The 22099-nt window shown below is 43.4% G+C and overlaps 1 protein-coding gene across 2 annotated transcripts in view; it reads left to right on the top strand.

Annotated features, from left to right (window-relative positions):
• Nucleotides 1-20925, top strand: part of SYTL5 (synaptotagmin like 5) — a 167307-nt gene extending 146382 nt beyond the window's left edge. For both annotated transcript variants that reach the window (XM_059720811.1, XM_019486270.2), the window contains 4 exons: nucleotides 4118-4226; nucleotides 8486-8621; nucleotides 10382-10590; nucleotides 11408-20925. In XM_059720811.1, coding sequence (XP_059576794.1) covers nucleotides 4118-4226; nucleotides 8486-8621; nucleotides 10382-10590; nucleotides 11408-11550 — 597 coding nt within the window. In that variant the 3' untranslated portion in view covers nucleotides 11551-20925. The remainder of the gene's footprint in view (nucleotides 1-4117; nucleotides 4227-8485; nucleotides 8622-10381; nucleotides 10591-11407) is intronic.
• Nucleotides 20926-22099: the final 1174 nt, after the last annotated feature.

Genomic DNA, 22099 nt, shown 5'->3' with positions numbered 1-22099 from the left:
TGCTATCCAAAGTAAACAGAACTACAGTGTGTCTTGTCTGCCTCCTGGGATGATCTGGGTAATTTAAGTGCAGTTAAGGCAGTTGATAAGCAAAAGAGCAGTATTCTGACTAGGTAATTAATTGCAACATAAAATTAAAGATCTTGTTGGTTAATCCATGAGCTAGACAACACACTGCCCTCTGGTTTAAGCTGTATGTCACTGAAAAGAGGATTTCCAGTAAAATAGCTGTGTCTTATTGGTTGTAATCTTAGAGTAGCTGTTCAGCTATTTGAAGATAAAAGTTGGTTATCTTCATGTGCATTTGTTTCCTGAGTGTGGGATGGCCTGTCTTCTTAGGGGATCAGGCTGAAGGTAAAAATGGAGGGTAAAATAGTCCGGTGGTTAAAGCACTAGGAGTTGGGAGACTCGTGTGTTACTTGTGTGACTTTGGGCAAGTCATTCTTGCAAATCAGAACTTCCAGTTCTGTGCTTTAGTTATCTCACCTGCAGAATAGGGCAGTTAATCTTGCCATCCTCACAGAAAAGCCAGGAGGCCAAACTTGCATGCTTTGAGAAATCATCCAGCTTCCTGGCTGCCAGAGTCAGGGTGAAAATTCTCCCTTTTGGCCAGTTGACATTATTGTCAACTCTGAGTTTTTGCACATTCCTCTGAAGCAGCTGGCATTTATACTGCCTCCTATGTCCAATGGGGACTACAGGTCTCTAGTCTGAATGAGTTTGTGACTTCCTCTGTTAAAGTTTTAAAAGGTCTTTGCAATACTTGTATGAGAGGTATCCCAGTAGGGCTAAATATTATTTTGAAAGTCCTTTCATCCATTCCCAGACTTCTTTTTTATATGAGCAGAAGGCAGGATCTAGCCCTAAATATTGTAACTCATCAGGGGATGGTGCCTTAACCAGTAGTTTAAATTTATATGCAGGGTTGAGTCTGGGTATATTACTTTTTGTATACATGGGTTGTTTTTTAACTGATAATAAAATTCTTTATCTTGTTATTGAGGTCAGGAGAAATGATAGATATCAGAAGAAAGTTCTCACAGATATATTATTTATAAGTAGTAGCTTGAAAAGCATCTTGATGTACTGCTTATATCATGATTTGAGACCTGCAGTTTTATCTAAGCATTTAGTGCATTAGACAGACTTACACGATCTGCATAGGAATCCAATACACATTTAGGCTACAATGAAGCATATGCATAAACTGAGATATTACATAGGTGGTCCCAATGACTACTCATGTGCATGAAGTAGGCATGTGCTTAAGTGTAACAAGGTTCAACTCCAGGAGTGACTGTCGTGCCCCTGGAGCCCCCTCAGCCCTTGTCAACTTGTTCGTTGTTTGGGCAGTCCCCCCTTCTCGGCCACCAGGACTTTATGTTGTTATCTTTTAGAGAAAGAAAGGCTGCCCCAAGGATTCCTAAGCCCGAGCTCACGCTCCTGAGCTCAGGTGTCTCTGCTCGCCACCTTAAGTGCTAAGTGGAGGCTCTGTCTTCCTCAATACTCATACCTATGCCTCATAGGTGATACTTATCCCTCTCTCTCTCTCTCTCTCTCTCTCTCTCTCTTCCTAACATCCCTCCCTCCTGACCCCTCTTCATGCCCCTCCTGGGCTACAGGATCCTTGCCCGGCTCAATTTCTGGCTGTGACCCCCAGTCTTTGGTCCTTCTCTGGGTTCTGACCCTGATGCTAGGCCAGTTGAGACTCATGAGCTTCCCTGGTCCTGCCAGTCTTTGGCTGTGGCCCTCCTCAGCCTTCAGCTCATCTTTGAGCCCTGGCCCCACACCTGGGCCAGTGAGACCTTTGGGCTCCCTGGATCTGTTGACACTTGCCTCTTCCTGGGCTACAAACCTCCAGGCTCTCTAACCCTCTGGCCCCTCTCTTCCTTCTGGGCCAGCTGGGACCTCCTTACCTCCCCTTAGTCCCTTCCACAAGCCAGCAGAGTTGCTTACCCCCAGCAGCTCAGACATGACCCAGAAGCCCTGCTGTAGCCCTGTTGCCCAGGAACTCCTTGGTCCATGGCCCTCAGAGCAAGACTACCTGGCCAGCTTAGCCCCTAAGCTTATGCTTCAAGCCTGACCCTCTTCTGGTCAGGTGACTCTCTAATTGGCCCCTGCCATACCTGCAGGTTGCTTTCTCATGCTGCCTGCCTTCTCTTAAATAGCAGGAGCACCAAGCCTCCTGCTATATTCAATAGTTCAGACCATTAGGGGCTTTAATAAAGTTTCATGAGATTGGTCTCTGATGAAAGACTTTTTACTTTTATTTGATCTATTTATGGCAAAAGGACACCTACAGAAGCAGTGATTGTTTGCAAAACAAGCTTATAACTTTATTAACATTTAATTAAAAATACCTGAGCATCTAATACTACTTGTAAGAAATGTACTGTAAACAGTAGGTGCACATGCCTACTAGGCTTACATGTTTGGCAGAAGAAGAGATTCAGAATCTTGAGAAGTAATATTTGGGAAGAGGAGGGAAAAGAAGCTTGGAAAGTGAGATTTTTTTTTTATAAATCTCTTCCATTTCAGAGCCTCATTCTGCCTCCTTATTCCAAGAGTACAGTTGAAATCAGCAAGACTAATTGTGCATTAAGTACTAAGCAACATGGCTAGGGACAGACATTCAAAAAGCCTGAGCCTGAATTGATTCAATCTTTGCAGGTTAGTCTAACCTGCCTAGGTTGAACTGTTTTGCAACCACATGGACATTCCCTCTAGACTGAGGAAATGCAGGCAGTGGCTCAGGCTAGAAGCTGGGGGGCACTAGAGCAGCCCTCCCTTCCCTTGTACAGTGCTGAGCTGAGTGGGGGCATGCCCAGGCCCCAGCAGGATGCTCTGATTAAGGAGGGGTGTAGACCCCCACCCTGGCCTGCACCATCTCAGGCTTTTCCCTACTTGCTGCCAGTCCCCAGCCCCGGGCTAGCACTCTGAGGCAAAGGGCGTGTGTGCAATGCATGCATCTGTTGATGATATTGAGTTTTTCAATCTCCCTCTCCCCGTTTCTTCATACTGTCTGCAAACCTGACACAGCTGCAAACCAGTAGGTGGCTGATAAAACCCAGTGTTTATTAGCCCATCAACAAAACAAAAGCCTCTCTCATTAGTTCAAGTTCTTCTTAAACAGCTTTTTCCAAGGAAGGAACAGAGGGACATTATCATCTGGCCTGTTGATTAGCTCCAAAAAGCTCTAAGTTGACACTGTTCTGTCTGCCTGTCCCAGTAAAATTGGAGACATAAACACACAGACACTTCTCAGCATAGCACTAGCTAGCATACCACATGCCTCGGGTCTGTGGGGCTGGGGTCTGTGCTGTGGGAGATGGGAGGGGGGATCCCTGCTTGAGCAGCAAAAGAAGCCAGGCAGACCCTGCTGTGCCTGCAGTCTCCCCCAGAGATCTGGCTAGGGAGCAGAAGGGTGGGGCCAGCCTGTTCTTTGGAGCAGACAGCACAGCCCAGCCCTGCCCAGGGCTGCAAAGCATCTGGGATGCTGAGTGACTCTGGTTTAACTTAACCTAGGAAGGGATCTGGGACAGACACTACATAAACCCAAATCAGTTAAGTCTGATACTACATTCAACTAGGTTTATCTTAAACCAGTTTCAGCCATTTTGAAGCTGGTTTATGTGCACTGAACTTATGTTCTGTTACAGGTTTAAACCAGTTTCTGATCAGTTAAGCTGGTTTAGGTGTAATGTCTGCCCCTAGCCCATGAATAAGGATATCAGAATCTGGCCCAAAATTAGCTACAGTTTTTGCCTTTTTACAGTATTAGACTTGTTTGCTGCATGTCAATGTTTAACAAAGGACAGAATTTTTCTTCATTATGACAGACAGGCTTTCTCTTCCCTGAGTAGGTTAACTGAACTGCCCCTAGTACAGGCCATGTAACTTCCATTCTTCTGAGCTCTTACATTCTCTGGTTGTGCAACTTTTGAAAATAGAGCTGTTTATTCAGTTTGCAATGGCTAATTAGCTGTGAGCAGTGTGCCAGGTGACACCATATTTAAACAGTGTTTAGCTGAACTAACTTGCACTGTAAAATGTAATTCCAAGGGATTGGACACATTATTAAGCAAAGTTGGATTTTTTTTTCTTTCTTTCCTGTCAGGTGGAGATTGCAGCAGACGTTGGACTTCAGTATAAAGGAGAGTTGACAGTTGTTTTACGTTACATTCCCCCAGAGAGAAACTTAATGCTTCCGCTAGGACAGTTCCAAGGTAAAATTAATATGGATGCTGCATTCAACACCCATCTTGTGTGATGAAAGCTGAAGTTTAAAGTCAAAGAATTGCAGAAGGTTAAAATTATTCACCAATAAACTAGGCACCTGTGCCTGAGGGTATTTCAAATCTAAAGTTGCTCCCCACTGGGGAGGAGGACCTTTGTATGTGCTGTGAGTCGTTGCATGGCTGTAATAGCACCAAAGAATTCCAACTGGTCAGTAACACTGTTTAGGACAGTCGTTGCCCAGAGCACTACTGTAATCCACAGTTGTTGTTCATAGAGTTCCTTTGTGCTCATGGAGTTCCCCTTAGTAGACAATCCTTAGTCACATAGATCTTGCTCTTTGAACCTTTTCAAATTATTTAGCATACCTTTTTCTCAGTTTTACCCCCTTATTCCTATGGCAATTATGTGTCTTCACATTTGAATAGAATTGTTTAAGATGGTCCAATATTATCATTGGCAACAGACACTGCTTCCGTGCAGAAAACTAACGATGATTACTACATACATTGCAGTAACATCAGAAGAATGATTGTCTAAAATAAGGCTGTCCAAGTGCTAAGTCCCTGGGAGCCACATGCCCCAGGGGCTGCACCAGCAAAGGCCACATGGGCTGCACCACTTGAGCCACAGACCATTGGCCAGTGTGTACACTCATAGTTTCATAGTTTCTTAGTTGGTAGGGTTGGAAGGGACCTGAGCAGATCATCAAGTCTGACCCCCTGCCATAGACAGGAAAGGATGCTGGGGTCAAACAACCCCAGCAAGGTGGCTGTCTAGCCTCCTTTTGAAGACCCCCAGGGTAGGAGTGAGCACCACTTCCCTTGGAAGTTGGTTCTAGCTCCTAGCCGCCCTGACTGTAAAGTAGCGCCTCCTGATATCTAGCCTGAATCTACTCTCCATCAACTTATGGCCGTTATTCCTTGCTACTTCCTGCTGCCTTCTGATCATGCGAGTGGCCCTCCTCTGGACCATCTCCATGTTGTCCACATCCCTCCTGAAGTGCGGCGCCCAGAACTGGATGCAGTACTCCAACTGCGGCCTGACTAATGTTGTATAGAGGGGGAGGATCACCTCCTTGGACCTGTTCGAGATGCATCTGTGAATGCATGACAAGGTGTGGTTAGCTTTCCTAACTGCGTCCCCACACTGCCGGCCCATGTTCATCTTGGAGTCTATAATGACTTCAAGATCCTTTTCTACCTTTGTGCTGATGAGAAGGGAGTTCCCCAGCCTGTAGGTATGCTGCTGGTTCTTTCTCCCTAGGTGCAGTACCCTGCACTTATCAGTATTGAATCCCATCTTATTCTCATCCGCCCACCCCTGTAACCTGTCCAGATCCAATTGCAGCCTGTCCCTCCCCTCTAGTGTGCCCACATCCCCCCACATCTTAGTGTCATCTGCAAATTTGAACAAGGTGCTTTTCATCCCCTCATCCAAGTCACTGATGAAGATGTTGAACAGTGCGGGCCCAAGGACTGAGGCCTGGGGGGACCCCACTGCCCACATCCCTCCAGGTCAAAAATGACCCGTCCACCACTGCTCTCTGGGTGTGACCCTCCAGTCAATTGGCGACTCACCTGACTGTGTAGGCATCAACACTGCAATCTCCTAAGTTTTTTAACGAGAATGGGGTGAGAGACAGTCGAAGGCCTTCCTAAAGTCCAGAAAGACTATGTCCACCATGACACCTGCATCCAAGGATTTTGTGACCTGGTCATAGAAGGCCACCAGGTTGGTCTGACAGGACCTGCCTTGAATGAACCCATGTTGGTTGATCCTAAGCATACACTTTCCTGCTTGCCCCTCACAGATGTGCACCTGGATAATTTTTTTCAAAGCGTATCCCCAGGACTGAGGTAAGACTAACAGGCCTATAATTTCCTGGGTCCTCCTTCCTCCTGGGTCTACTCTTCCCCAGCCCCCTGCTGCATTGTGTCCCCATGCAGCCAGCCCACTTCCACCGCTACACTTGATGCTGCATCCCCTGCTGCACTGTGCAGGTGCCTGAGTGCAATGCATGTCCTTATGGGTAGCCACCTCACCATTGCACAGGGTGTATCACACCCTCTCCCCCCCTCCCCCCCTTCATCGCACCATGTGGGCAAAATCCTTCACACACAGCCCCATTCCCCCACTCCCTGGCATACAGCCCCATATTCACCCTTGGCTCCCCAAGCCATTCACCACACCACACCGCACTGCCCTGTCCCCTGAGGCAGAGGCAGGAAATGAAAGCTGGAGGAGGGAGGGGGAGCCCAGAGGCTCAGAGTGATGGAGGGAGTAACAGCTGGACAGGAGCCCAGGGCTGCAACTCAACCACTCTTGGGCTGCATGTGACCTGCAGGCTGCCACTTGGACAGCCCTGGTCTGAAATGATACAGTGACCTGATTGGATATGCCAGGGGTTCTCAACTGGAGGTATGCATGCCCCCGGGGGTACTTGGGAATGCCCTAGGGGGTATGCGTGGGCAGGCAGGGATGGAGCACTGCCACCCACCACCCCGTGCTGCACCCTCCCAGGAGCAGGGCTGGAGCGGGGTGAGGGCAGCAGCGCCCCTCTGCAGGTCTCACAGGCATCGCCCACCTGGTTGGATGCAGGGGGTTGGGGAGCTTGCACACAGCAGCACCTGCTGCTGCCATCCACTGCCCCGTGCTGCCGCTCCGCATTTGGTCACATGTCAACCCCCACAGCTCCGTGTTCGGCCACATGTTCTCCCCCTCCCTGCATCCAGCTGCTGGGGGTACACTTATTAAAAGAGGTTGAAAACCCCTGGTATATGCCAACCTGTACACAGAAAAGCAGGCTGAGAAGTCTGAGTACCTGAAGAACTTTCTGCCAGTGAGCATACTGCTATTTCAGTACCAGGAACTGATAGTGTACTATCCCATTTTCTCAGATGAGTGATATTGTGTTTATGTGGAGCACATTTCAAAGAACTGTACTGGAAGCTAATAATTTTTTGTGCAAGGAGCCCACCTACTAAGTATTGTCATAAGTGAATTTAAATCTTTCCTAAAAAGTAGTGACTACGTAGTGTGAACTAATGGCTTTCATAGCGTTTGGACCCAAGCAACTTTTCTATGTTCACTGAGCTAGAATTTAACAAGTAACAATACCATTTGTCCACACTGATATGGATTGTATGATTCCTGCTGAGAAAGCAATTAGAAACCATAGCATCAGTGAGTGCAGATTTTCTACTGCTGTTCTAAAAGTGGAAACAAACATCACTTTTCATCACACTTCTGCCTCCATAAACATTTTTTATGGAGAGACAAAGTGAAAGCAAATAAACATCCATACCCTTTGTCGTGACCACAAAGTGGTCCACAAAATAATAATTTGTGCCTCTTTATTGCAATGGACATGTATTTGCTTTAGAGTGGGAGAGCATGGAGAGCCAGAAGGTGCCCTCATTCTCCAGCCACCCTGGGCAGGTGCTGTCAGAGTTGAGGTTTTGCCCAACCCAGGAATTCCCATGCAGAATCAGGCTCCTTGAGCCTCTGGAGCACCTGCCTGGCTTCCCCACTACCAGAGGCACATCACTGGGGTCTTCAGTGTGCATTACTGGAAGTAGGGAAAGTTGGGGTTCCCTGTTTCCAGACATGCACCCCTGGCAATGTCCGGGGCTCATCTCTAGAAGTGGGGAACGCCTTTCCCTGCTTCCAGACGCATGCTCCAGAGATTGCCAGGGGCATGTCTCTGGAAGCAGAGAACAACATCACTCATTGTCCTGCGAGATCAATGTACAAGACAATGGGTAATATGTATTTCACCCAATGAGACACATCTGGTGACATCTGTTACTAGCCTCAGTGAAGGGTTGGTTCTTTGTCACTGTCATGCAGCAGTGTATGTCTTCAGAAGTGAACTTGTACTTCTTATTTCAGGCTTTGAGAGAGAAGTTTTACACTCTGCCTGTGGCATGAGACTGTCTGCTAACTTCACCTGTTCCTCTACCACCATTAGCCAGAAAGGCATCTGTAATAGGGGAAAAGAAGAATGGACTTAAAAGGAACTTGACTCTTTCCATTCAGTGTATTAGTCCTAAAGTATTTTTATGTGATGGCTTGTCCACCTCATTTCTCCACATTTTACTCACAAATACAGGGTTCAACCCTTATTCATAAATACTCCCATTGAAATATATAAATGGCAGGATTCAACCCAAAGGGTTTACATTTCAAACTATTGTTGCAGCATTATAGTTCTTGATTAATGTGTGGTGATTTGTTTCATTTACAGGAAAGAAGAGCTTAAAAAAAGGAAAGAAAGGTGACTCTCATTTGCCGTCTGGGGGTATATTGGAGGTCCTGGTTAAGGAAGCCAAGAATTTAACAGCTGTGAAGTCAGGAGGCTCATCTGACACATTTGTGAAAGGGTAATTTTTATTTGCCCATCCTCAAGGGTAAAACCAGTATTTGTATTTACTCAAATTTTATGAGATCGTATTTCTGGTAGACATGCATTAAACTTTACTCTGCAAAGATTAACTTGAAAGCAGTTTAAATACCTATATGGGTTCAGGTGGGTTTTTTTTTTTTCCTTTTTGAAAGAAGACTTATAACTTTACAGTTTAGACTCTTAAATGTGGTTTTGAGTTTTGATAAGCGTTATGCTCAAATTTAAAAAGTTGAGTGTATATTAGTACGCACACAAATTTTTAAATATGTAGCACCGTGTGTGTGTGTATATGTGTGTGTGTGTGCATCGTGTGCCTGGGTTTTGCTTGTATGCCTCAATTATCTTCCAGAGATTTAAAATCCAGATTATGTAGACAATATTAGATATAGGAACACTTATGACTGCATAAATGAATGTAATTCTCCATGACTAATTATATTAATCAGAAATGTAAGTGTGACACTTAAGATAAATGAGTGAAATATGGATAGCTGCTACACAGGTGTTCTTTGCTATTTTTCCTGTCAATAAAAGTTTTAATTTGTTGCCTGCTAGTACATATGGATTAAGATTTTGCACATTTTTTTATTGATGGTAAGTCCTTCTGTAAAATCCCACCATGAAATTGAAGCCTTTGAATGGGGTTCATTTCCTTTCTGTAACTCTAACCATTCCTGCCTAGAGATGACAATCATTTTGGAGCTCATAAAGATACATACCAGGTATGTTGATACTATGAACCATTTTTCAGGCATAAAGCCTATGAAGTGGTCTTACTAAGCACTTATTAGCCTAGTGGGGCACTGTTAAATAAAAGAGCTTTTGTTTAAGTGGTAAGCCAAAAAAAAGTATTATCTGGTCCTTTTGCAGCTTGTATGCACCTAAAGTCCACAAGAGACAACAGAGCTGTGGAGCTCCCTGATTTTATATTAGTATGTATTAGAAATGACATGTTGCCAATAACTGACCGAATGGTCTCTAGCTAGTTTATTACTTGTATCTGTTGTTGCTTACTCAGACTGAGGAGAATTTTATTTCATACATTTGAAATCAAGGGTTTTAAGGCAGGGTTATTGGAGCAGCTTTATAATTGAGAGAGATGTTAGACAAGCTTAGGCTCAGAATGCTCTTACTCGGGTCTAAGAAGCAGAAAGAGCTTAAAGGAAATACCAGTTAAAGCAACTGCATTATAGTAGTGAAATAGATTATCTGAAAAGGGAAGTGGCCAATAAATGTGTAGAGCAAAGAAATGTTATCAGGAGCACTTATGGATCAGGTAAGAACAGTTATTATTACCTAGTTATGTACAAGAATAAGATCATTTTTAAAAAGAGGGCCATTACCACAGGACGATTGCCAGGAGCTGGTAAATTCTAATGAGCTGTAAACCTTTGTCTTCATTAAATCTTTAGTGTCATGTTTAGCACAGTTAGGAATTTTTGTTCCCAGGCTTGCTTCTTGCTCAGTAGTGTCTTAATCTATCTGTGCTTTGCTTTCCCACTTGTAAAGTGGGACTTACATATAATACCTCTTTTTTTCTTCATCCTTTGCCATATTTATCTAGAGCCTTAGGCCATCAAGGCAGAGACTGTTACGTGTGCATGTGTGTCCAGTGCTCTTTGAGGTCCCAGGCTTGACTGGGAAAAGGTGATATTGCAGTGCATAGTTATTAGTGGTATGATCTGGAGTTGCATCTTTCTGTTCATGTTTCTGTTTCTTTCTTTCTGTATCTCTCAGATATCTGCTCCCAGATAACAGTAAAGCAACAAAACATAAAACTCGAATAATAAAAAAGAGTGTGAACCCCCACTGGAATCACACCTTCACTTTCAGTGGCCTGAACCCCAGGGACATTCACAATGTCTGCCTGGAACTGACCGTTTGGGACAAAGAGTCATTGTCAAGTAACATCTTCCTGGGAGGTGTCCGCTTGAGTACTGGACTCGGTAAGGGCCCCGGATGTCTGGGGAGCTCCACTCTCTCCAGCAAGTATTTCATATCATGTGTAAAGGATAGGTATATTATATTACTTCCCTGAATGAGCAGCCACTGTGTATTGACATTGCCCTCATCTTCCCTGCTTTAACCTGTTGTATCTGGATGTTCTTGGTGCTTCTGCTTTGTGTTTGGTAGTTGTGTGTGAAGATTTGAAGAGGGGAATCTTTTGGTAAATGGTTGCTTGATGATGCAGTAGACTGGTTTGATCATCTAGGGGGGGCCCTGCCAGTTTTATGTTATTGAGCAGGTAGCACAAGAAAATGATAAGAAATGGAAGAAAAGGTGTGTTGTCTAGTGGCAGTTGAGTTCTTTATGCCATTAAGTGAGAGACATGAATTTGAAGTTCAGTTATAACTCAGCTGTTTAAAGCAGTTGACATTGGGAATACTATAGAAACATTTCCCACCATCTGAGCCAGAAATGAGAGATTCATACCACTCAGCAGCAACCTTTGTGGTTGATGGAAGGGGTGGTTTTGCAAAGACTGTTATCCCTTCCTTCTTCTTTAGAGGGGAGCTGGCAGTAACAGAATTTGGTGGGGAATGAGAGAGAGAAAAACTACAGGAAATGTGTGTGTGTGTGTGTGGGGGAGGGGGGGGGACATGGGGGTTAAAGGACAAGGCTGTTCATAGCATAACTCCCTGGACAGAATGTTAGTTTGAAGTAGCCATTGTTGTTCTCTCCTAGTTTTTGGAACTGATAAGCAGCAGTATTAAGTCACTCTTTGCTAACGTGCCAAATCCTCCATTTTTTTCCAATTATCAGGCTTAAGTAATGGCAAGGAAGTTGACTGGATGGATTCTCAAGGGGAAGAGCAGCACCTCTGGCTAAAGATGATTGACAATCCTGGAACTTCTGTAGAAGGCATGTTAATGCTGAGATCCAGCATGGGAAAACGCAGGCTCTGAGAGGAAACAGCCTGCAGAGAGGACAGGGTTCTGCTGCTTTGATGACATGACTCTTAATGACCACTGGCTACCACAAGTATGCCTGAATTTAGTGGATTTATCTATTGTAACTTTGCACAACTGAAAGCAAGGAAGAAAGATATTTTTTACCTTGGATTTTCAGAGTTGTATTATAATGCAGTCTGCACTTTCATGTATCCATCTTCCTCACCTCATACCTTTTCCATACTGAAAATTCCTGCTGAAGTCAGTGAGGATCTTGTCTCCATACAGGGTGCCTCTCTACGAGACACTATATCACCATAGCAATGAGCTTCTGCACCATAGCTTGTTGCTATGGCGATGTAGCTTTGCTGGGCATGAACCGTGATGCCAACACTACTGCGCAGTAGCAGCTAAAAATAACCATGCGGCGATGGGACTGCGTAGTAATGCTGGTTACTGCACAGTCATTTAGTACTTGGTTGAGCTGTCCCTTGCAGGGGTGGGGGGTGAGGCCCTGTGCTTTGGGGGGCCCTGCAGACAGTGTCGTACGGGCCCCACTCAGGGTGCCACCACTCTGCGTGGCCACCGCACACTGCTAGCTTCATGCTCCGGCCACTCGCTACCCCCCACTTCCTTCCCCTGCACAGGCTGCACACAGGCTGATGTGCTCTAGGCCCCACACACTTCTACGGATGGCTCTGATACTTGGTTAAGGAACTACTAAATGACTGCACAGTAACAACTGCGTAGTCATCTGCTTGTGTGGATACGGCCACAGAGTCCCAAACTGGACCTCTTCTCTCTCTTGCTAATAGGAGTAGGGCCTAGCAGAGTCTCCACTTCTGGAGAAAACGGTGCAAGCAGAGGTTCAGTTATTCACTTGATGCCTAATGCTTATTTGAATGTGTGTAAGGGCAGGTCATAAGCAGGCTAAAAGAGAGAAAGATATGGTATAAACCAATTTCATATACATTTAAAATTGTGGTATTTGAAGTCAGCCTGGAAGCCACCCGATCTCAAATAGTCTGAATCTTTAATGATACCTCTTTCCCCTGTTTACTGCTTCATTTAGTTAAGCTGTACATGATAGCAACAGCAATCACAGTAAAGAAAAGCCTCTGTGCTACCCTGCACAGTACAGCCATTATTGGGAATTAGGCAGCAGATGTGCTGACGTAAAGTCCCACAGCGCCCGGTGGTGATGTGTGCCCTAGGTGTTTGAATGTGTTGTATAAAGCGCTGGCTGGGGTTCAACTTGATCAAAGAGCCTCTCATGAAAACAGATTATTACACATCCCTAAGCAGCTTGCAGAATGAAGCATCATTGTTATGTTTATCATTCCCTTAATAGTTCAATCTTGCCAGGATTTTCAGGAGTCCTTGTGCAGAGGGGAAGAGAATCTCAAATGTTTGCCATGTCTCATGAACTGTTGATGTGTGCCCAGGTGTTGTAAGGTAAGGGCTGATTCAAGAAAGCATTTAATTAAGCAATTTAATTGTGACTTAATTAAGCACATCATAGAATCATAGAAAATTAGCGTTGGAAAGGACCTCAGGAGGTCATCTAGTCCATTGTGTGTGTGGACCATCCCCAATTAGATCATCCCAGCCAAGGCTTTGTCTAGCCAGGTCTTAAAGATTTCCAAGGATGGAGATTCCACCACCTCTCTGGTGATCCTGTTCCAGTGTTTTACTACCCTCCTAGTGAGAAAGTTCTTCCAAATATCTAACCTAAACTTCCCTTGCTGCAACTTGAGACCATTGCTCCTTGTTCTGTCATCTGCCACCCCTAAGAACAGTTTAGCACAGTAGTTTTCAACCTTTTGGGGTCAGTGTACCCCCAGCAGCTGGTCAAGAAGGAAGGAGTTCCTTGGTGGCCAGTCAATGAGTGTGTGTGTGGGGTGGGGGGGTTCCCCAGTGGCCGATCGGCAAGTGGGTGGGGAGGAGCCTCAGCAGCCAGTCGATGAGCGTGGTGGGGGGAGGTCCTCCCAGTGGCCGATCAGCAACTGAGGGTGGGGGGGGGTCCACCCCTACAGCTGATTGGCGAGTGTGCCAGTGGCATGGCAGTGGCAGAAGTGCCATACCCCTAATTGAAAACCCAGCTCCATCCTCTTCGGAAAACCCAGCTCCATCCTCTTCAGAACCACCGTTCAGGTAGTGGAAGGCTGCTATTAGATCCCGCCTTCCTCCTAGTCTTCTCTTCCCAAGCCCTGTGTTTTCCTTTGCTTGAACCAGAAACATTTTCTGAATGGGTTGAAATCCCATTCAAGCTTATCTTGCTGCTTTGTTAATCATCAATAATGATGCAACTGAGATGCAGTTTTGCTGCTGAACTTTGATATGAATCCATGCACTAACAAGGCATCTTAATAGAATTCTTTTCTTCCTTTTTCATTTGCTCCATACAATAAAGAAAACCACCTTTTTGTATTACTTTGATAATTTTATTTCCAAGGACTTTGTACCTATTTAAATCTGTCCTAATATCAATGCACAAGGAACTTACACAGATACAATACTTGTGTGACTTGAGTCCCTTGTCCACTGAGAAATAGACCCCTTTGTGTACAGAGCAAACTGTTTTGTAAACCTGGTAATAGGCTGCAGTTATCTTTTTAACCATAGCAGTACCACAGCAAGGCAGAATAATGGATCCTTACTGAATCCAGCAGGTTTGGTGTGTGCAGTGCTAGGTGATTCATCATGCATTTGCCCTTGCTACAGGCCCACATACAAATCTAAAACAGCCTAGTAAGATGGAGTAAGCTACATTTCAGCTGAATGATATTAAATTAGAATTGTAGTTCCCTCAAAAATACTTCTTTGCTATTTTTATCTTCATTATTTTTCATGTATTTTCTTTTAGGGTGCAATACAATATTAATGCACATTTTTAATAAGTAAAACCATTAAATAAATCAATTAACTCTTTTTCCACCCCCCACCCATCCCCTCCACATTCACTTGCTCTGCAAGTCCTGCTTTCTCGTTTTGGTCAAACAGAATTTAGAATCTTTCATCTTTTTGTATAGAATAATTACTAGAATAATGCTGATTTGAGAGGTCCAAATGCTGCTGTTCTCGGTGCAGCAATAGCTGAGGATCCAAGTTAATAACTGAACACAAAGGACAAATGGTTAAATAACTCCAGCTTGAGATTCAACTTAAGGAACTGAAACTGGAGAAATACTCTTTTCCAACATAGTTATATCTACTCATTTAGAACTGAAACCACAACCCTCATATTATAGCTTTTAAAATTCTCTTTTAAAATCCTATTTTTTTAAAAACTGCTTTGTTTGGTTTTGGTTTGAGTTGCATGAACTAGCTGGATATGACAGTAGTTATATTTTGAAATCATGAAGTAGTAATGAGCTTAAAAATCATATGTGTGTGCATGTATATGTGTATATATGTATCTTTATACACAAAAAGGTGTATCTTTATACAAGTATATACTACACACACACGCACACACTATATACATCTTTGTCCAAGATGTAAAAAAAAGTTTGGATAATGTAAATTATTTGTAAAATATGTATTTTATACTGTATATCATATATAATGCACATTAATATATACGTTATATTAATAATATGCATGTATAAGGATACACATTTCACAAATAATAACTTACATTATTCAAACATTTTTTTTAAATCTTGGACAAAGCTTTGAAACGTGACTACTGATTTTGGGTGCTTGACTGAGATACCTTTAAAAGGCTCTGATTTTCAGAGACTGCAGAGCAACCAACCTTTGAAATCAGGTTCTCTGAAATTCTCATGTGGGGACCCGAAATGAGTAGTGGCTCCAGGAAACCTTGGCCTTAAATTTCTTTCTTTGCTTCGAGTCTTCATTTATTTCTGGAATTTCACTAAAATAGGAAAGTGATGTGAGACTAGTTTATTTTCCATCATTTGTATTGTCCTGTTCTCATGCATTTTCTCTATAGTTGGGGCTACTTCGGGAACATAAAAATTAAAGTACATGTTTCACTTTTATGATTTTTTTAAAATAATTTTAATTTTGTTTTGTCTTTTACTTTTAAATTCTATAACATCTCTTCTTAAATTATCAGCAATTGTTTTGCCCTCCAACAAAGCCACTTTTAATTTGTGGAGTAAACTACCTCATTTCTCCAACAGATTTGGAATCTGGGGGCATTTTTACACGTGCTCCAAGAGGCGTGGGGGGGTGCTTTAATTAGCAACCCATGCTAATTAAAAGCACCCGAGCATCATGTGCATCTGCGTGTCTGTGCTGAAAAATGGTGGTGGGGCACTTTGAACTAAAGCTGATCACATGATCAAAGTACCCTGCCACCATTTTTTAGAGTAGGGATGCTGAGACAGGTGATGCTAAAGTCTGGTGGAGCGTAGTAATTTCTGCGCTCCAGCAGACTCAACTATTCGATTTCCATCACATCAAGGAGGCTCCTTGCACATCTAGAGGAGCCCTTAGGTTTCCACAGTGGTTTATGCCACATCCATGTATGTGTTTTAGGAGTAGTCACATTATGGCAGCATGGAAGCTAAGCTTTAATGTTCATTTGCTACAGGCTAGTTTACCAAGCTTTAGAAGGGCAAACAAACATTTTTAAGCTACAGAAAAGTTTTGGGAAAAAATCTTGACTAGTCCTACATAAATCATTGATCACTGGGGGAAAATAAGGTTAACCTCAAAGGAAAGAAAAAATATCTTTTTCACCAAAAAGTGAAACCAAATTTAAAATCATATTAAAGCCAAATTTAAATCATTTTAAACCAAATTTAAAATCACATTAAGCAGTTTCATTTGTATATACATATTGAACCTTTTAAAAAATTATATTTTGCTAATTTTGGTCTCAAAAGATTGCTTTGAAATGAAAGAGTCAGAATGTTTGGGGTTTTTTTATTTTATTCTCCCCCATTTTGTGGTCTGAAATTGCCTTTTTGGGAAATTCGATGTTCATCTGACAAAAAATCAACCCAGTTCTAATACAGATTTTTGCCATTGATTTCACTAAGTCCTCATTTTAATATTGAGAAGTATGTGCCAGATAATAAATAGAAACGCCATTATCTGTGAAAAATACTGAGGACTATGAGATTCAACTATTTAATTTTGAGTGAGGAGCCATTTCAGTTGAGATGTTCCTTTTCAGTGCGACGGATAGGTTTTGAAGCAGTATGGTGACAGTATTTTGCAGCTCAGCTACAACAGTTTTGTGTTGTTTTAATATTCAGGACCTTTCACACTCTATGCCAAATGAACCAATGCTCAGTACAAAGCAACACAGTGAACACCAAGGCCACTTGGAACGCTTTGGTCTTCAGTGACTCAGTAGAGTTGAAGTAAACTGTGTGTATGGAAAATGTTATCATTCCATTCCCTACATCCTTGCACTCTTGCTTATAGAAATATGTGGGATGTAAAAAAGCACAAAATAATTCATTTAATTTGGCTTTGTTTTCTAGATATTTGATTCACTGCTTGTAATTGAGTGTTATCATGTACTGTGTGCCCCTAGACTGAGCACGCAGATAGGCAGCTTCAAGTCTTCTTTTTTTACCAAGGTGTGACACTGAAAATACATAGATAATTACTCAAGGTTGATTTCTGCAGAAGCTTCACTCTCATTAGTTTCTGTTTTAACCCCAGTTCTGGTGAATAACTAGACTTGGCACAGTTGCTATTTCTAAGATATTCCTTAGCACAATTTTATAGCTCCAAGACTTGGAACCAAGAAAAATAATCTCTTTTTTAACAGTATTGATTTTAAAAAGCTGGAGTTAAAGATAATGCAGTATAGCAAAATCTGTATTTTTCTAGCACCTTGTTTACAAAGGTTTCATTCCTACCTTTTCCCCCTTTCCTTAAATTCAGTGGGTTTGACTTGCTTAAAAACCATGAAGGAATAACTATTAAAAGAAAGTTTAAAAGATATGATGACTATTACTGTAAAATCATGAGTTAAACATTAAGCCTCTTTTTAGATTGTTTCCACTGCCTGTTGCCCAGACATATTTTGTCTAACAAGGTGACCTGACATTTAGTCTCCACTGCTTGTCTCAGCATTAGTGAGTTGGAGACGGGAGGGAAATAGCAAAGACATCCTTCTTTGAAACTTGGATTATCACTGTTGTTTTAAGACCCCATTGCTTGACTTGACCGTCCCAGATGGCTCCTTAGCAAAGTGACTTTGTGCTGTACTTCTCAGGGTGCTTTTGTTGGCAAATTTGGAGAGGAATCTGAATGGTGAGTATATTTCAATCATGGTGCATTAAGCTGGAACCCTGTAGCACCATGCCTCTTTTAAGAAAGATTACACTAAAGAGGCATAAAACAAAATCTAGCCTTTCAGCGTAAAGATTTATGTCTGGTCTCTTGTTATATATTTTTCTGCTCCATTAGCCTGTGCCAGCTTGGCACATTGCTGGGTAATGATTTGGGAGAAACATCATAGTTTTCATAGATATTAGGGCTGGAAGGGACCTTGTGAGATCATTGGATCCAATCCCCTGCCCAAAGGGCAGGAAATCAGCTGGGGTCAGATGACCTCAGCAAGATAATCATCCAAACGCCTCTTGAATGAGTCCAGAGTAAGTGGTTGCACCACTTCTGGGGGGAGTCTATTCCAGACTCTGGAGACTCGGATGGTAAAGAAGTTCTTCCTTACGTCCAGTCTAAAACGGTCTTCCAGCAGTTTGTTTATTTTAGGATTTTATTTCCAATGCAATGCTGCAGCCAGCAAAGCAAATGAAATCCTGGCTTGCATCTACCGACGCATCTCAAGCAAGACCCAAGATGTCATCCTCCCACTTTACTCAGCCTTGGTGAGGCTGCAGCTGGAGTACTGCGTCCAATTCTGGGCTCCACACTTTAGAAAGGATGTGGAGAAGCTTGAGAAAGTCCAGAGGAGAGTTACACACATGATCAGAGTCCAAGAGAACAGGCCTTTTGGGGACAGGCTGAGAGGCATGGGACTCTTCAGCATGGAGAAGTGCGGGCTCAGGGGTAACTTGGTGGCAGCCTATGAGTACATAAGGTGTGTGCATCAGGATCTGAAAGAACGTCTGTTCACCAGGGCACCCCAAGGGAAGACAAGCTCAAATGGTCATAAACTGCTAGAAAAACATTTTAGACAGGACATAAGAAAAAACCTATTCCAGTCTCCAGTCTGGAATAGACTCCCCCCAGAAGTGGTGCAAGAACCTAATCTGGACACATTCAAGAAGCGTTTGGCTGATTATCTTGCTGGTGTCATCTAACCCCAGTTGACTTCCTTACTTCCTGATAACTTACAAACATGTAACAACTAACAGTCCAGCATCACAGAATGAAAAGTCTGGGTGATAGGGGGATGACATTGTAAATAAAATAACCATGGGCTCGATGACATTTCCTCCCTCCTCCCCCCTTATGTTCCTTAAATTGTGGCTGTAATCCACCTTTAAAAAGTGGCTCACTCATATTGCCACCGTCACCTTGGCTAGGGACAGAAGTTGCACATAAATCAGTTTAAGTGATCAGAAACCGCTTTAAATCTGTAATAGAACAGAAGTTCAGCGCACATAAACCAGTTTCAAAATGGCTGAAACTAGTTTAAGATAAACCTGGTTGAATGTAGTATCAGACTTAACTGATTTAGGTCAAACTGGTTTATGAAACTTCTGTCCCAGACCCCTTCCTGGTTCAAGTTAAATTAGTTCCCCCAGCATGGTTTTCAGCCCTGGGCTGGGCTGTGCTGTCTGCTCCAGACAGCAGAACTGGTCCCACCCCTCTGATCCCTAGCTGGAGCAGTGAGGCCAGGGGCTGGTTTACTGATCTCACTGGCTGGCTTACTGCCCCTCCCTCCCCCAGGCAAACCCCAGCTGGGGCCTGGGGCCAGGGAGTGGGGAGTTAAACTCACCTTCCCCTAAGTACAGAACAGCTATGCCCTGCTGGCTTACTTAATTCTGGCTGTGACTGTGGACTACAAATCCCAGAGGCATGTGGAAGCAGGAAGAGGAAGTGATGAGCAACTCTGCAGAGTCCTGCTGCTGTAATTGTTTTGTAAATCCCAAAGACTTGGGAGCAGCAGAAAGAGGAAGTGAACACACAGGCAGAGAGCCTTGCTCTAGTGCACCCAGGCTTCCAGCTTGAGCCATTGCAGGCATGTGGCTGCATTTCCTGAATCACAAGTGAATGTCTGCTCATTTGCTTATTGGTTCAATCTTTGCAGCTTCGACTAACCTGCAAAGACTGAATCAATTAATCCTTAGGCTTTTTGACTGTCTGTACTTAGCCCTTATCTATTGGCTCATGCAAGGCTGCATCTGAGTCTTCCCTGAAATCTTTCTTCCTCTAGCCCATCCTTGCTGTCCTCTCTAAATCCTCCATTAATGTCAAACTCCTCATGTACCTAAATGCTGTCCTCAGATGTCCAGGGCACTGGGCAGGGCACAACAAACAAATGCTCTCTACTCTACTGATCTGCTTATTTTCCTTATTATAAATAAGAGCTGACATTTGATTTCCCTGACTAGAGTATTGCTAGCTCTTTACAACTCTAGCAAAGAAAATCTCCTTTAGAACTGATCTGACTGCGGTGTGGTAGCAGTGCATTTCCTATTTTTCTTTTTACATACAGATACTGAGAGCCACATTGAGGAAGCCTGGAGTGGCGGTGGTAAGAAGGGAGTGTATTTGGTTCATTCCTGTAAGGGATGGCAAATAGTAGTGTGTTCTTCCGCAACAGCCCATGGGATGCTCTTAACTGTATTAATGAATCCCAAACACTGTCCCATGGATTCCTTGCCAAGTGATCGAAAGATGAAGGATCTTGTCTGATGTGGTGGTAATGCATATGTAGCTACATTAAGGGTAGCCACTGAACCTCAGCTAGTAACCAAGTGGCTTTTGGGTTGTTTTTGAGACTCTCCTTTCCATGATTTAGATTAATTATTACAATAGTTCTTATTTGCGGCAATAAAGTACACACAACCATGTGCTTCAGCTACTCTTCTGGAGAATGTAATGCTTTGTAGCCTTTAGGCTGCTTTGGGCAGCATGTGAAAGCTCCCCTTTCAATTAATGTTGGGGTTTGTTAAAACAAGATTAGCCTATGTTGCATCTGTCAGATGTCGTATCACATATCCTCTTACAATGCATCCTTCCTGGTCAAAGGCTTTATTTAGGACAGTTACATTGGACGTGAAACATATTAGCAGTTCATGCCATTGCATTTTGTTAAGCACTGCCAACATTTGGCCAAAACTTCTCCTGCCCAGCTTGTTGCTGTACTTTGTGTACTGTACGTTCAGACTTGTGGATTGTAGAAGAAGGTGGTTAGTAAACCCAATTGTAGTTATTGTAAAATACAATGTTATTTCTCTTACATTAAAACAATTCAATATGTTACTTCGTTTCTGTCTCTGCTACAGTGTTTTTTGTCAAATGTTTAGGATGCCTTATGGGGCATATCCTGTTGCCTTTTTCTAATTGCGGTGAGTAGGTTGCATCATTCATAGGCCATCGAGAAAAACATGCTATGTTCTGAGCCCTTGTAGGTATAACTTTGGTATAATTCTTATATGCTTCTCTCTTCTGCTGCCTACTGGTCCTGTCTTCTGCTTACCTTGACTCTTCTTTTATAGATTTTTAATTCAGGTGGATTTAATGCATGAAGGATGAACAGGAATACGATATTCATCACTACTGGTGGGAAATCTTTAGCTGAAGCCCTGTTACCCCTACTATTCTAACAAGCAGTAACATAACAACGGGTGGATGAGTAAGACATGAGCCCCAGGCAGTGTCGGGGAGGAAGGTGGGGTGCCAAAATGGAGGTGGGGGGACATGCTTCTTTCCCCTTCTGCATTCTGCCCGTTCTCCACAGTGGCTCCGGTAGCCAGGACTGAAGAATAGCCACAGGGTTGTTGCCAGCAAGATCCTCACTTCCAGAAGAAGCCTCTGGTGCAGAGGGAACTGCTAGCATGGCCAAATGCCAGAGAGTTAACCCTCATTTTTTTTCCCTGCTGAATTTCAGCTTTTAAATCACCGTTCCATGTGCCTTCATTCTCTAGCAGTAACCCCTACAGGAGCAGCTTGCCTTGGGTGCAAACCCTATCAGTTTCACGTCTATTGACAGGCCTCACACCACACTCTCCAGCTTCCTCCACACTTCTAGTGACAAGGTGCCATCCCTATGGAAATCCAGATATGTTCAAAGGCTAATTTTGACACTGTCTAGTATCACTAATCATGAGGTACCTCTATAAGTAACAGTTCTGTTTCCAGATAGTTCATACTGAAGGGAGGCCCTTTATCCCCAAATTGGGAAAAAGGGAGCTTCCTTTGTCATTCAGTTTCCCCCTTTGGACCTGCCCAGTCTTGCTGCAGATATCTCTTTTCCCACTGGAGTGCCCCATTGTTTCCTTCTTCAGCCTGTACCAGAGCAACAAGAAACTCCTTAGTGGTTGATTCCCCCACTGCTGACTCTCGGCTTGGAGGAGCACGGTGGTTGCCGTCGTTCTGGTGCTTCCTGCTAGGGCTATTTCTGGTTTAACCAATGACTAAAATAGCATGCCACTTC

Source organism: Alligator mississippiensis, chromosome 1 (assembly GCF_030867095.1).
Source record: "Alligator mississippiensis isolate rAllMis1 chromosome 1, rAllMis1, whole genome shotgun sequence".
Taxonomy (NCBI): domain Eukaryota; kingdom Metazoa; phylum Chordata; order Crocodylia; family Alligatoridae; genus Alligator; species Alligator mississippiensis.
This window is presented reverse-complemented; position numbering and strand designations above follow the sequence as displayed.